Source organism: Bactrocera latifrons, unplaced genomic scaffold (assembly GCF_001853355.1).
Source record: "Bactrocera latifrons isolate USDA-ARS-PBARC rearing strain unplaced genomic scaffold, ASM185335v1 scaffold_646, whole genome shotgun sequence".
Lineage (NCBI taxonomy): Eukaryota > Metazoa > Arthropoda > Insecta > Diptera > Tephritidae > Bactrocera > Bactrocera latifrons.
The window spans coordinates 85,300-98,387 of NW_017537319.1; the positions used below are offsets into that span (position 1 = coordinate 85,300).

Below are 13,088 nucleotides of genomic sequence, written 5' to 3' on the forward strand. Positions count from 1 at the left end.
AGAGTGGGAGGAACCAGCTCCACCAAAACCGATAGAACATCGGGAAGAGCTACTACGTATGTTTGCACAAAACTACTATAATGGCAACAACGCTAACAACAACAGCCAAGCAAATAATAAACAACACTCATCAAATAAAAGTTGGTGGCGTTGGTGGCCAAGCAGCGATTTGAAAAGAAACATTTGCATCTACATTTCATCATTTGTTTAAATATTATGTCAGTATTGCTATTGAGCATGACAAAATAGTTACGTCTTTACATAGTTACGCAACACTATTTTGTCATGCTAATTTAAACTTCTTTTTAGTACTATATACATATATTAAAAAAAACAATTCCTTTAAGAATCCTTTTTATTTATAAAATTAGATTAGAACTAAAAAATAATATGGTAAATCTGTTAGAATAGTCAAACACTCCATTTGGGAACTAGTATAATTCCTGATWGCCGGCGTATAGCTAAATTCTGAGACATAAAAAGTGTAAGTAGTTTGTGATTACTAAAATGTATACTTTAAATATAAGAAACATGGCTATTATAATTATCTCTTGATTTATCTTACATTAAAATTGCGTTTTACTATTTAGACGAATTAGTATGATATGTAATACCAAATTTTATGACAATAGTTATCTCTTTTGGTCCACTCATTATCAAAAATAATTTCCAATTTGTTCATAAATAAGTTAACTAAAACGCTTAAAAATATATAGCATATTTATTTATATCAAGAAGATATAATTAAATCTTTTGATAACAGCAGTAAATTTCATTCTATAAGCAAAATTTAAAATAGTATTTATAAATGAATAAATATACTACTGTAAATTTATAATTTAATATTAAAGCATTTTTGCTTTACGCAGCCCGTTTTAACCTCTCGCCACCCGTATTCACCAGAGGTGGCATTGATGCTTTTATTGTGAACGTACACTTGGGGGGTAGGTTAAGGACTGTGAATGGCTCTTTTTCTACGGTGAATGGGACTTTCTCTACTCTCTTTTACCATGGTTTTGAGAATGGTTCTGCTATAAGAGTTGTATGAGAATAGGTCTATATTGTTTTTGCCAGTTTTCAACAATTTTCCTATTATATTTGTGTACTAATTATTAAATAGACATAAATTATGTCATCTCAAGTAAACTCTCTAGGAATTACGTATAGAAGGTCAATTCACCCAAATAATTCAGATGAGTTTAATGATTCGGAAGATATCGATGGGCAAATGTATACAGTTGAAGAAGAACATGATGATAGTTCAAACACAAGCAATGAGCTATTATCAAAATTGGTTCCGGAAAGTTTCAAAGGCATAAAGGAAAAAGATTATGTTGATAAACCATCTACCAAATGTTTATGGATAGCCTTGTTATTGGTAGTTTTATTAGTTGCCGTCATATGTGTAAGTAATAAAGAAAAGACATGTTCATTTGAAATGCTGCACCAAAAGTATAAAAACCAGCATTCCAAAATATGGCATACTCTATCTAGTGGTGTTGAAAATATTTTAAGAGACCGCACAAAAAGTCCCTTTGTAAATCTTTTTGTACACAATGATAACAGGAAATTGAAAAGCATAGTTGGGGAAATTGCTAAAGAGACTTCCCAATGTTTTGGTAAGTTTTATATTCTAACCAATAAGTACATGCTAATAAAAGATGGTCGAATTTAAGGTGGTCAGTTAATTGAGATGAGCGAATTAGATTTCACATCCCCGAGAGCAATGGAAGACTACGGATATGCTATATTAAAGTTTAAAGAAAAAATTCAAAAAGGGCGCGTTGCTCTTATCATTAACTTGAATGCCGTAAGATAGTTTATAAATGGTTTGAATTATAAAAAAATATGTTATTTTAAATTTCGACAGATTCCCGCAGAAGCAGCTCCTGCTTTGCACACTATATGTGATACACATAGTCCGGTTGCTGAAAATATAGTTATCTACCTAACTTTGGTTATACCGTCAACAGTTGGTAATTAAATATATATTCTATTTAGAGATATATTTGATTTTGAAATTATTTTCCTAGGGAACGAAGTAAATATTGCTCGAGATACTCTAACAAATCTCTGGGGTTCAAAACTGAAGAATAACGTACTTGAACCCTTAATAACTCGCGTCACGGATCAAATTTTAACGTTAAATTAGTCCCATTAATAGCTGGAAATATTGTATTACAAATGTTTAAATTGAAAATATACACCTCGTTTACATTGAGTCCTTATTTTTTAGGCAAAAAGGGGCGTTTGTATAAAAAAATCAACTTGGAAATAACGGACACCCTAACATACATATTAATTTTCAGAAGCAAAGGTTTTTATATATAAAAGTTAAATTATGTACACTCTCATCAAATTTTCTATTGAAATTGTCATAATAAAAATACCATTTAAAAATATGTTTCTAATAAGATTTATTTAGGGTTTTGCAATTTTTTTATTTTATTTTTTCCAAAAACAAATGAATTACATATGTATGCGTTTATATGCTTCTTTTGGACATTTAGTATTTAATTATGTTTTACGAGTATGTAAGAGCAATGCGAAATTTGTAAAGTTACGATTTACTAACCCATTTGAAGATGAAAATTTTTCCAAAATATGTGATCATAATATTGTTATACCAATCAAATCAATATATTACATTTTTGTGTATTTGCCTCAATAGTTAGTTGGGTTTAATCTGTGGTAAGCACATTAAAATGTATAACAATATTTTGTAAATTAAAAAAGTAATGAGCACAAATTAAAATTTATATAATTTAATAAAACGAGCCTTATTGAAAATTAATATTAGCACAGATATCTGTGGAAAAATTTAAATGAACGAAAAATTAAAGTAACTTTATGCAGATTTTGCTTAAGAACGTACTTTGAGGACATGTCGGCTGGAATATCGTTTGTTAAAACTATTTGTTGCCTATATAATAATTGTATTGAATGTCAAAACGTTTTAAGGAAGGATAATTTGAGGTAAAAATTGCTTAATGAAAATCAAATTTAAAATTAGGCACACGTTTTATTAAATAAATATTTTATATATAATATAATATAATAATAATGGACAAATATGACAATCATATGTACATTTTACAGATACCTATAAAAAATAATATATAGAACCAAAGAGGGATCAAATTTAACAGTTTTTATCATCAGCCTAATTAGTTCACGAATATATATAAAATATCCTTAATCGTGAAGACATCTCATATGTTGTATTATAACTGATGTGTATAGCAAAAAAAAAACAAAAAAATTGCTAATAGTACATGCGGACTAACATTTCGCTTCTAGAGTTTTCTTTTTTGATTAGTATTGTGTAATGCGTTCTACCACATACATTTTTCTTTATAAAACAAAATTAATTTGGTTTTTTTCTTTAATAAGCTGTTTTTTTTTTTATTTCTATTCCACTCCTGTTGCAATTGTTGTTGTTTGATTTGTTGGTTGTTCGGTGTAGAATCGCATTATTGTCACCTAACCGGTGGATTATGCTGTACTTTCAGTTGTGGTATTCTGCACTTCGTGACCAACGTCCTACCCGCATTTTATTTCATAGGCGAAAATTTTATTGGTTGATGATGGGATAATTGGTTATTGGAAGTGGATAGTTGATAAAGTTGTAGATATCGAAGACGTAGGAGGTATTACGGGTAAGATAATGAAATGTAATGCAAAATGAAAAATAAAATAAATTAAAATAAATTATAACATAATTTATTTTTTTTTATAAATTATTAATAATGCGATTTTAGTTAAATACTCTGATAGGAAAAAGTACGTAGATTAACAAGTTTTACTTATTAAGAATAATTAAAAAATTATATTTAAACATGTAATTATATTGGAGCAATAGCAGCAGCAGTAGCGCTAATGAAGTTTCAATAATTTTTAGATATATTAATATGCTTATTATTTTTAGAGTATTGATTCACGATTTTATAAAATAAAAATTTACAATTGCAGTTTGGCAGTATTTATTCATATACTCTTGCAAATTAAAGATTACCAACTTAAGGTAATTGAAAAAACTCGTAAACTATAAGATTTCTATTATATGAAAGTGTTATCGATATATGTATGTATATAATTAAGTGGTAGGGTTATGACGTGATGTTATACCACCAATTTCATTATTCTGCCTTACTCGACAACTGCATCTTGTTCGCTGTATTTAGTGATTTAGTTTACCTGCTGAGACTGTTGATGTTGACCTTCGGCACCAGAGCCACCTCCAGCACCGATGGGTTTCCTGTTTCGTCTTGGACGATTGTTGCGTGGAGGTCCTTGTCCACCATTGCCTGTAAAATATACCAGGTAATGTAAATTTGTGACAGACATAAATAAAATGAAGAGGCAGTTGTACTATTTACCGAAAACTTCTGTAAAAACGTACCGAATTAATAAAATTCAATAAGAAAAAATAGGAAAAAGGCAATTTACCATCATCGCGTGGACCACGTCTACCTCCGCCATTATTGAAATTGCGCCGGACGAAACGTCTTTGTGGCCGTCGCGCTGGCAAATCTTGACCATCACCGCCCCTTTGTGTGGAGTCAGCGTTCTGGTCATTTCCGCCCTCGATCAATCCACTTTCGCTGCCACCTGAACGTCTACCTTGATTTCGTGGATAATAGTTATTGAAACGACGACCGCGACCGCCACGACCACCAGGGCCACCGGTTGGACCACCTCCACGACGGTAGTTACGCTGTGGACGTTGCTGCTGTTGACCGTCAGATCTAACTTCGCCTTCAACACCTTGTTGAACATTTCCGTCTGGTCCTTGTCCACCTTGAGGCTTGCGGCGATTGCGGTTATTCCATGGGCGATAGTTTCTGCGTTTGTCAGCGGCGAATTGACTACCACGTACCGGTTCACCAGATGGACCAGTAACATTGGCGGCTTCATTACCTTTTTCTCCTATGACAACATCAAATTCGACGACTTCACCATCGCCAACTGAGCGCACCGCTTTTTTCGGGTTATTTCTTGCAATGGCGCTTTGATGAACAAACACATCTTCTTTGGTGTCATTTCTATTGATGAAACCATAACCGCTCTTTACATTGAACCATTTTACAGTACCAGTTACTTTGGTTGCTAAAAAAAAAAAATTATTTTTTTCAGTTCATACATTACAAAAATAGTTACAAAGCTAAAGAAAGACACAATAAATCAAATAAAAAATAAAGTTTATTGGCTGAATTATATTTTCCATAAACCACGTTGTTTGAGCCAAACGCAGCTGTGACCGGTTAATAAACGAACAGAACTTTTACGCGCCGGCGACCGCGCACATTGCACCAACAAAATGGCGTCGGGTGTGTATTTAGGTGAAAAATTTCTATTTTCAGCGCCGCTACATGCTCTTCATTTATATCATTAGAAAATTTGTTCCCTTATAGCACACAAGTAATTAGTATGACCGATTTATAGTTTTAAAATAGTACTTTAAACATAAAAACAAAAAAAAAGTTTTGTAATTCTCCGTTTTTCTTTCCGCTTGTAATTCTACACTTTACATATGTATTTCACTTCACAAAAAGATGTAAATGTTTTACTAATTACCAATGACTTCCTTCGGTGGCAGCGATTTCAATTGGGCCTGAACAGCATCACCTTCGTCAATATCCTGCTGGTGTTGTTGCTGCTGCTGCTCAATCGGTAGCTGTTTGTCTGAGTCTGCCATTTTCTAGCTTACAAAAATCTCGTATGTACTTATTTTTCTCTCCTTAAAATGTTGTATTCACGATATTTTGTTAGCTTTTTAATCTGTTGGTGTTTTTGTTGATGTTAGGGACTCTTTCAACTACTCTGTTGTTAATTTTGAGTGATGGATGGTAAAAAATCACTCCCAATTCTTTTCTGCTGTATCGCAATGGTGTTCTTTCCAGATCTTATTCGATTGACAAAATGGCATCTTCCGCTGGTTACACAAGCCGCTGACAACATGACCCAATTATATCGATATATTTATATATCGTCTCTTATGTTATCGGTTGGCAATATTCACGGCGGTTTATTTAACAAAAAATTTCTTCTAGTTTCATTGAAAGCAGCCAAAATCATGTTCTGACATTAGACAGCAGCACTTATTAGTCGTTACCGTTATTGCATCAACTGTTGTGATGTATGTATGCAGGTTTTTTTTTTTATTATTTAAAAGCCTGTTTATAAAAATATATATTTACTAACAATATACTCGAAAAATGTAGGTTAGAATAGAGAAATATATGTATTTTGAAGTAAGAAAGTATAATTTATTTAAAACAAAATTCACAACTTTTAAGATATTGCGGTTAAAGCGCTTAAGCAGAAAAATTTCAGTCAAACGCAATGCAAATTACAATGTCATAAAAATTAGTCAACAGTATATTTGTGGTTGTGTAAATTGGTTAAAAAATATGTGTTTATCATAATTAAATAATTATATAGAATTTGTATATTTATTAACAAGCTCTTTATAAGTTAATGTTGGCTTCAAATCTTCACCAATGTTCCCGGCGTCCATTGTGTAAATTTGCTTTGACCTCTCGAACGCTTCTATTACACATTTTCTAAAAGTATGTAATTTATTAGTTGTCAATGCAATATTTATATGTTTTTCATAACGTAAATAATATACCTGAATAGTTTCTGATGCAAAACGTAGGCGCTCACGTGACCAGCATCGAGGTATCGCACTTCCACACCCGGCCATATATCCTCAAGACTAGCGCAACCTTCACGTGGCACATAGGCATCATCTTTAGCGCAAACGGCTATTATTAAGGATGTATCAAATGGCACCGAAAAATTTTTCAAATGCGTACATTCGTCCATCATACCGCGCATGAATTGTAAAGCTTCGCGTTCCCACCAATTTGTTTTTGTTATATCTATTTTCTTATTGTCACTTTGTGCAGCCATAGGTAATATGAATCTCATCAGTTTTGTTAACGCTGATTGCTCCTTTTGATCTTCTCGTTGCAGTGCTTTGTTCGACTTTTCATTATTCATTAATTGAAAACTACTTTTATTGCTATTAATATGACTCGCCAAGTTTTCTTTGAGGAAAATCGAATTGTTGATTTCTAACTGATTTTGATTATTTTGAACTTCTATGTAATTATTGATAAGCGAATCAGAAGGTTGATTTGTAACGTGTCTATTATCATTGATATCATTTTTAAGCGCTTGCAGAGATTGATTGAAGTTTTTAATAAATTTCTGACCAGCCGCAAAAGCATCATCTACCACTGTAACCATCTTTGATAATCGTTCGCTGTATTTACCATCCGAATGGTATTGAGTTTCAAGCATGTCCCAATTGATAGATTGACTCATTACTCCCTTAAAAATTGAAACTGTTAAATATTTCAGCTTAAGGTTACAATACATACTGTAGTAAATACAGGTGCAGCAGTAGACCACGAAAGACATGGAACAAGCACAAGAGGCTTAGGCCAATTCGTCGCTGCTAGAGAAGCCATCTAAAAGAAAAAATATCAGTATGAGAAGTAAAGCTTTTATTTAAATTGAAATTGTAAAAAATTACATGTCCTCCCATAGATAACCCGGTTATCCCTAGAGGTCCAAGACCATTCCTTTCGCACCAATGTAACAGTACCAAACATTCTAATATTAAGCAACCACCCATTACGAATATATCGGAAACGTTTTGTAAATTTGAGCGCCTGTTCAAGAAGCAAAACTGACATATAAGAACATATAGCAAAACTACTGAAAATTAAGAATATGTAAAATAACAAAAAAATTCAAAATAAAAGATTAATATATTATATATTTTGTCTTGATTAAAAATGCGTAGAACAAGTTCATACATGAGTCGGTAGATATATTAACAACGAATTATGTAAATATGTTAATTACACTTGATGATCTGGTTTCCTTAGTCCATAAAAAGGATTTTCTAATATTATAGCTCCAATATTGGCATCCTTAAGTAAAGGTTTGGCAATAAAGTTTCTTCTTCGCCAGTAAAACTGCAACAATAGAATGTACATATACACTTTATATTTTTTTATTATGTTCATTAATATTTTTGAAATTTTGTTTTGTTGGCTTTTTTGTGAACGGAAATTTGTGAAAGTATTTTAGACTATGACACATAATTTCCAGAATGCGTTATATTATATTATATACATATTTAATTAATATTACAGTGTAAAAAGTAGCATGGTGTTATTTTGTTTCGTTAAAGTAATTTTGTTTAGCAATATGGGTTTATTAATTGTCTTAAAACTTTTTATAAGCTTACAAATTGAGAAGAACCGAAAACTATACATACGTGGTCTCCAGTGCCAGCTAAGTGAATACACATTGGCTTGAATTTTTCTTCTCTCCATTTTTTGGGCAATATTACTTGAAAATGAGCATCTTGTGCAGCTTTTGGCACTACACCGGGCAAATGTAGTTCCAAAGGCGAAATAAATTTTCCCTCCAATATGGAGCAATCAGAATATTTATTATTTCTAGTAATTTCTACCGGATAATCTTGAGGTATTAATTTATAACACGTCTCTCGCCGTGAAATGATTTTACGAAACTCGAATAGCCTAAAAATGTAAATAAAACATAAAAAAACTAAATTGATTTTAGTAGTATGATGCCTATAGTTATATTTGTTTCCTGAAAAAAATTATGCCCGTCATCTCGATCCTTGAACATTAGTAAGTTAACCATTAAAATCGATTATGATAGGAAAAATGTTTTTTAAACAAATTCGACAAATCAAATGAAATAATGGATTCATATAATTTAGTGGCGATAAAACTTCTCTTTATTATTGAGAAACTAACGAACCAATTTAAAAAATTTGTAAAGTAGGCGCACGATTTTGGTCACTGAAATATTATGTTATTCAATGAAAAGTACTTCACTTACTTAAATTATATTTTTGGCGTTTAACAATTAACATTAGAATACCAATAAGAATATATGTAGGTACAAATTTACACATGCTACTAATCTTATATAAAGATAGGCATACCTTTGTAAATTTTCTGGTGTTCCCCATCCTTTTTCAAAAAACCGCGTGATCAACATACGACGGTAAATGCTGTCGAGTTTACTCGGTGGCATAATTCAACAAAAACCGGTATAAAATTTTGCAAAAATTTCCGCCAAAAGTTTTTTGTAAAACATTATAGAAATTTTGAATAAAATGTATTGAAGTTATGTGAAATGTGTAGAGACAAAACGTCAGAGAGTGACAATCTGTTAATTGAAAGCCTTATCAATGCTGATAAACAGCTGTTACTTTAACCTTTAGAAAATCTGTAGAATATAGCAGCTATTGATCATAATATATTATATATAAAACTAATAAAGCATAACGACAAAAATATTTTTATATTCTTATATGTGAAAAATTAAGTCGGAGCATTCCATATTAATAAAATGTTTATTTTTTTGGATTAAAAAATATAATATAAATTAATTGGAATATAAATTTATATATAGTTATCATCGATCGTATGGTTATATGGGAATAGATTTCTAATGGTAAAAAATGCATATTCCTTATTGTATGTAAATTCAAAAAATTATATTATATATTTAGGAATGTATGTGTTATTAGACGTAAACAAGAGCAAATTCATTCGTTTAAATATTGTTCGGGAGTTTGAAACTTTTAGAAGTATAAATTAAGGAATCTTATTATACAGTACTGTGAAATAAATTAAGAGATTAAAGTAATATTATACTCCTACACCTCGTCTCATTTTTAGTACCTTCAATTAAATATTGTCAAATTTTACTGAAATTGGAATGACAAATATTTTACTTCTTCATTGAATTCACCCAGCTTCTTATCAGAATGAAAGATGTCTGCATATTATAGAATCACAAATTCATATCTCTTTCTTAACAGTCACTATCAATACATGTAAGACATTACGAAGAACGTGTAATCATTGATAAATTTGATTTCAATGTGCGAATAATTTTTATTTTAAACAACACTTTTATTGAACTATCGAACAGAAGAGGATGCTAGCCAAAAAGTTTCAAAAAATGTTATCAATACTGCTTTTATTTAGCACTATACTTACACACACTTCCGCTCAAATACGCATTGTAAACGGAAAAGAAGGACGCATTGAAGATTTTCCATATCAAGTAACTATTACTTTCAAATATTTTGTCCAAAATTCAGCATCGCCTAAAAATGTACATACATATGTATATATTTAGGTTTCATTGCGCCGTTATTCAATTCATGTTTGTGGCGGTTCGGTCATAGATGCAGATTGGGTAGTAACGGCCGCACATTGCATAGAAGCTTTTGAAAAGCAACCGAGAGTATATTCTTTACGCATCGGTAGCTCAAATCGGGGTGCAGGCGGGGAAGTTGTGTCGATATCGAAGATATATAAACATCCTTTGTACAATAGTGGCACAATGAATTTTGATGTGGCGCTACTACGAACACAAAAAAATCGTCTACGTGGCAAATTCGTACATCCCATAAAATTACCTTCCCAAAATACACTGATTATGGATAACAAGGAAGCGGTGGTTAGTGGATGGGGACATATGAGTTCATCGGAGCATGTTTTGTCGGAGCTCTTAAAGTATACAAGCGTTAAAATAGTAAATCAACAGAAATGTTCCGAATTAATGAAATCACAAGGAATTGTCACCGAAGCGTAAGTAACGTATTTAAAGTATATTAACTAAGTATAATTTTTATATTTAAAAACTCTAATCTTTAAACAAATTATAAATGTAGCTTTTCTGTTCACCATGCATATGACAATCGTTTTTACGTTTTAAGGTAATGAAAAATGTGATAGGAAAAATCTCCTTAAACATAAAGAAATGTCTTTCTCAATTCTCAAAGAAAACAGCATATACTATTTTTCCAATGTTATATCACGTATGTGTGTATGATTTTGGATTTGTGTTTTTATTTTAATATTGAATTAATACTAGCTGGAGTTTAGTTATTAGACTAATATGATTAATACATATGTGTTTCTTCTTAGAATGTTCTGTGCGGCAGCTAGAAACACGGATGCCTGTCAAGGAGATAGCGGTGGTCCAATACAAAGTAGTAACATTTTAATCGGTGTAGTTAGTTGGGGAGTTGGTTGCGCAGATCCCCACTATCCAGGCATTTATACTCGTTTGTCTTATTCCGCTGTACGTATTTGGATCAAGCTGATGACTGGATTATAATTGTGTAAAAGTCAAAATATAACTATTTTATAATAAAAACGATGAACATATTTAGACATTTAAAAATACATTTAATAGATGCAGATTGGGTAGTAGGTAGTTTAAAAAGCATTTTGAATTGAGCTCGAAAGATAAAATTATGGTAATGGTAACATAAATTTTATATTCAGGTTTACTTACTAATATTTAATTTATTTTTAATTTATAAGAAAAGTTTTTTAAAGAACTTTAATTACAGGCACAGATCACTAAGTTTATTTTTATTACAATTTTAAAAATATTTCTTTTTTATTAAAGTAAAGTTAAAAATAAACAAAATTTTTAGAAATATTACTGTACTTATTGTATTATTTTGCTGTTGTTGTTTTTGAAGTGTCATTACTTGCCAAAATTTACAATCAAAAAATTGTTTCTTGCAAAAAAATGTTCATTCAACTTTTTAGTTATTAGACACATTTTAGAATTTTGTCTCCTGCGTTTGCTAGCGCTTTGGGATTTTTTTGATATAAGTGCGAACAACCGCACATTCGGATTTCATCAGAGTCTGGAACGTTCTGCAGGGGATTTGATAATAAGGTATGTTGGTTTTTTTAAGTAAGCATTTATTGGTGGATTATATTGTTGCTCTTGAATCTATTATCAATGCTTTTACAGATCCAGATTTTATTAAAAACCAAGTATCATCATGGAAGCCTACATTTGAATGCCGCTCTTAAGTCAAATACGTACATGATTGAAATATAAAATTCTGTTAGAAAAAGCTATTTTTCATAAAAATGTTTGGAAATTRTTWATGTTAATGTATACTAAAAGAAAGATAGTTTAATTATCTTTTAATCCATAATGAATTAAAAAAAATTCATTTATTTTGTAAATGCTTCAAGGCTATATTTATTGTTTTATGCAAGTCAAAAGTACATGTCGAAATACAAAATGTTGTTAGCATGGGCTTTGTTTTATAAGCATGTTTAAAAATATACAATGTTAACGCATATGAAAATGGAGATAGTTCAATTATCTTTCGTTCTGATTACAATTTCTTATAAAAATTTTTCAGTTTGTAAAAAGTTTCAATGTTTTTGTACACCGCCTCTTGCTAGTGCAAAGACATGTACGAAATTCATTACTTATGGTTTTTTTTTTAATGTAATAGGTTATGACAATTGAATGGAAGGAAATTCAGTAACTTTGCTTTGAAATTTATGAATGTATTTTTGCCAAAATTCTAACTTTTTTCCCAATAGTACCCGATAGGGATTAATTGAGACTAATTGATCTCCARTTATAMMCGTTTGAGACTAGTTGCGACTAATTAATACTCAATTGTTCCACATCGAGACTAGTCCCGGAATACTCTCTTTAGAGATTAGTCGCACAATTTTTTGCAGGGTTTGAATATATTTTTTCCAACGTGGTAATATTTAATCAAATTAAAATTTCTCTGACGTTTAAAAGCAAATGAAACATAATAAGGGGTCATCTTTTTTTTTTTTTGTTCTCTTTCTTTCTCTTTCACCATTAGAATTAATGTAGAAATCCACTTTACCATTGGAAGGTTTCGGAAAATTCCCAAAAAAAATAATACCGCTCGACGTTCGGGGCGCTCGGAGTGCACACCTGGCACTTTAAACACGTTTTTCTCAAAACACACTTTTTAAACTGGCGGACATGATTCCAGTCGAACTACTCAACTGATTTGCTTATTATTTTTTAATTGTTCACAAAACGCCTGGCTATCGTCCCTACTAGATTCATAATTTTAAATTATGAAAAAATTAAAAAAAATAAACGTCAATTACTTTTTTATTTATCAAATTTCTCATGATTCACGTACTTTTTAAGAATAAATTGGGTTTTTGTGTTTCAGATGATCAAAACATAAGAAATTGTGT

General features: G+C 30.9%; 4 protein-coding genes and 1 long non-coding RNA gene across 11 annotated transcripts; 3 read left to right on the forward strand and 2 right to left on the reverse strand.

Moving 5' to 3' along the window:
• Positions 1-1,009: 1,009 nt before the first annotated feature.
• On the forward strand, positions 1,010-2,276 carry LOC108975420. 3 transcript variants are annotated; one of them, XM_018943896.1, is made up of 5 exons: positions 1,010-1,619; positions 1,677-1,810; positions 1,871-1,976; positions 2,034-2,175; positions 2,237-2,276. In XM_018943896.1, exons 1-4 carry the CDS (start codon positions 1,130-1,132, stop codon positions 2,150-2,152), a joined length of 849 nt encoding a protein of 282 aa, XP_018799441.1. In that variant the 5' UTR covers positions 1,010-1,129; the 3' UTR covers positions 2,153-2,175; positions 2,237-2,276. The 3 variants fall into 3 exon arrangements, with proteins under 3 accessions (XP_018799441.1, XP_018799440.1, XP_018799442.1); XM_018943895.1 differs by lacking the exon at positions 2,237-2,276 and having other exon boundaries at positions 2,034-2,221; XM_018943897.1 differs by lacking the exon at positions 2,237-2,276 and having other exon boundaries at positions 1,871-1,972; positions 2,034-2,135.
• An 851-nt stretch (positions 2,277-3,127) lies between these two features.
• On the reverse strand, positions 3,128-5,937 carry LOC108975428 (Y-box factor homolog). Of its 3 annotated transcripts, none has more exons than XM_018943908.1 (5): positions 5,578-5,937; positions 4,450-5,109; positions 4,380-4,385; positions 4,198-4,307; positions 3,128-3,543 (listed from the first exon to the last, which is right to left on the reverse strand). In XM_018943908.1, exons 1-5 carry the CDS (start codon positions 5,696-5,698, stop codon positions 3,496-3,498), a joined length of 945 nt encoding a protein of 314 aa, XP_018799453.1. In that variant the 5' UTR covers positions 5,699-5,937; the 3' UTR covers positions 3,128-3,495. The 3 variants fall into 3 exon arrangements, with proteins under 3 accessions (XP_018799453.1, XP_018799452.1, XP_018799455.1); XM_018943907.1 differs by having other exon boundaries at positions 4,380-4,388; positions 5,578-5,936; XM_018943910.1 differs by lacking the exon at positions 4,380-4,385 and having other exon boundaries at positions 5,578-5,936.
• Positions 5,938-6,096: 159 nt separating this feature from the next.
• LOC108975429 (trypsin-4-like) lies at positions 6,097-11,250 on the forward strand. 2 transcript variants are annotated; one of them, XM_018943912.1, is made up of 4 exons: positions 6,097-6,139; positions 9,887-10,134; positions 10,210-10,664; positions 11,004-11,250. In XM_018943912.1, exons 2-4 carry the CDS (start codon positions 10,006-10,008, stop codon positions 11,194-11,196), a joined length of 777 nt encoding a protein of 258 aa, XP_018799457.1. In that variant the 5' UTR covers positions 6,097-6,139; positions 9,887-10,005; the 3' UTR covers positions 11,197-11,250. The 2 variants fall into 2 exon arrangements, with proteins under 2 accessions (XP_018799457.1, XP_018799456.1); XM_018943911.1 differs by lacking the exon at positions 6,097-6,139 and having other exon boundaries at positions 9,756-10,134.
• Positions 6,353-9,256, reverse strand: LOC108975427 (protein ABHD18). 2 transcript variants are annotated; one of them, XM_018943905.1, is made up of 7 exons: positions 9,002-9,253; positions 8,300-8,567; positions 7,882-7,994; positions 7,547-7,685; positions 7,392-7,481; positions 6,635-7,341; positions 6,353-6,566 (listed from the first exon to the last, which is right to left on the reverse strand). In XM_018943905.1, the coding sequence occupies exons 1-7, from the start codon at positions 9,091-9,093 to the stop codon at positions 6,437-6,439; spliced, it is 1,539 nt and encodes a 512-aa protein (XP_018799450.1). In that variant the 5' UTR covers positions 9,094-9,253; the 3' UTR covers positions 6,353-6,436. The 2 variants fall into 2 exon arrangements, with proteins under 2 accessions (XP_018799450.1, XP_018799451.1); XM_018943906.1 differs by lacking the exon at positions 8,300-8,567 and having other exon boundaries at positions 9,002-9,256.
• Positions 11,251-11,585: 335 nt separating the features above from the next.
• On the forward strand, positions 11,586-12,229 carry LOC108975423. Its single transcript, XR_001993872.1, has 2 exons — positions 11,586-11,772; positions 11,851-12,229. It is a non-coding gene; the product is annotated as an uncharacterized LOC108975423 (long non-coding RNA).
• The last annotated feature ends 859 nt before the right edge of the window (positions 12,230-13,088 follow it).

Coding starts and splice junctions, on each gene's coding strand:
- LOC108975427 (XM_018943905.1), bottom strand. CDS start 9,093: ATGCCACCGAGTAAACTCGACAGCATTTACCGTCGTATGTTGATCACG. Junction 7,686..7,881: donor AGGAAACCAGATCATCAAGT/GTAATTAACATA, acceptor CTTCTTGAACAG/GCGCTCAAATTTACAAAACG. Junction 7,482..7,546: donor GGTTATCTATGGGAGGACAT/GTAATTTTTTAC, acceptor TTTTTCTTTTAG/ATGGCTTCTCTAGCAGCGAC.
- LOC108975428 (XM_018943907.1), bottom strand. CDS start 5,698: ATGGCAGACTCAGACAAACAGCTACCGATTGAGCAGCAGCAGCAACAA. Junction 5,110..5,577: donor GCCACCGAAGGAAGTCATTG/GTAATTAGTAAA, acceptor TTTTTTTTTTAG/CAACCAAAGTAACTGGTACT. Junction 3,544..4,197: donor AACATCAACAGTCTCAGCAG/GTAAACTAAATC, acceptor AAATGCGGGTAG/GACGTTGGTCACGAAGTGCA.
- LOC108975420 (XM_018943896.1), top strand. CDS start 1,130: ATGTCATCTCAAGTAAACTCTCTAGGAATTACGTATAGAAGGTCAATT. Junction 1,620..1,676: donor AGAGACTTCCCAATGTTTTG/GTAAGTTTTATA, acceptor GTCGAATTTAAG/GTGGTCAGTTAATTGAGATG. Junction 1,977..2,033: donor GGTTATACCGTCAACAGTTG/GTAATTAAATAT, acceptor TTATTTTCCTAG/GGAACGAAGTAAATATTGCT.
- LOC108975429 (XM_018943912.1), top strand. CDS start 10,006: ATGCTAGCCAAAAAGTTTCAAAAAATGTTATCAATACTGCTTTTATTT. Junction 10,135..10,209: donor TTGAAGATTTTCCATATCAA/GTAACTATTACT, acceptor GTATATATTTAG/GTTTCATTGCGCCGTTATTC. Junction 10,665..11,003: donor CAAGGAATTGTCACCGAAGC/GTAAGTAACGTA, acceptor GTTTCTTCTTAG/AATGTTCTGTGCGGCAGCTA.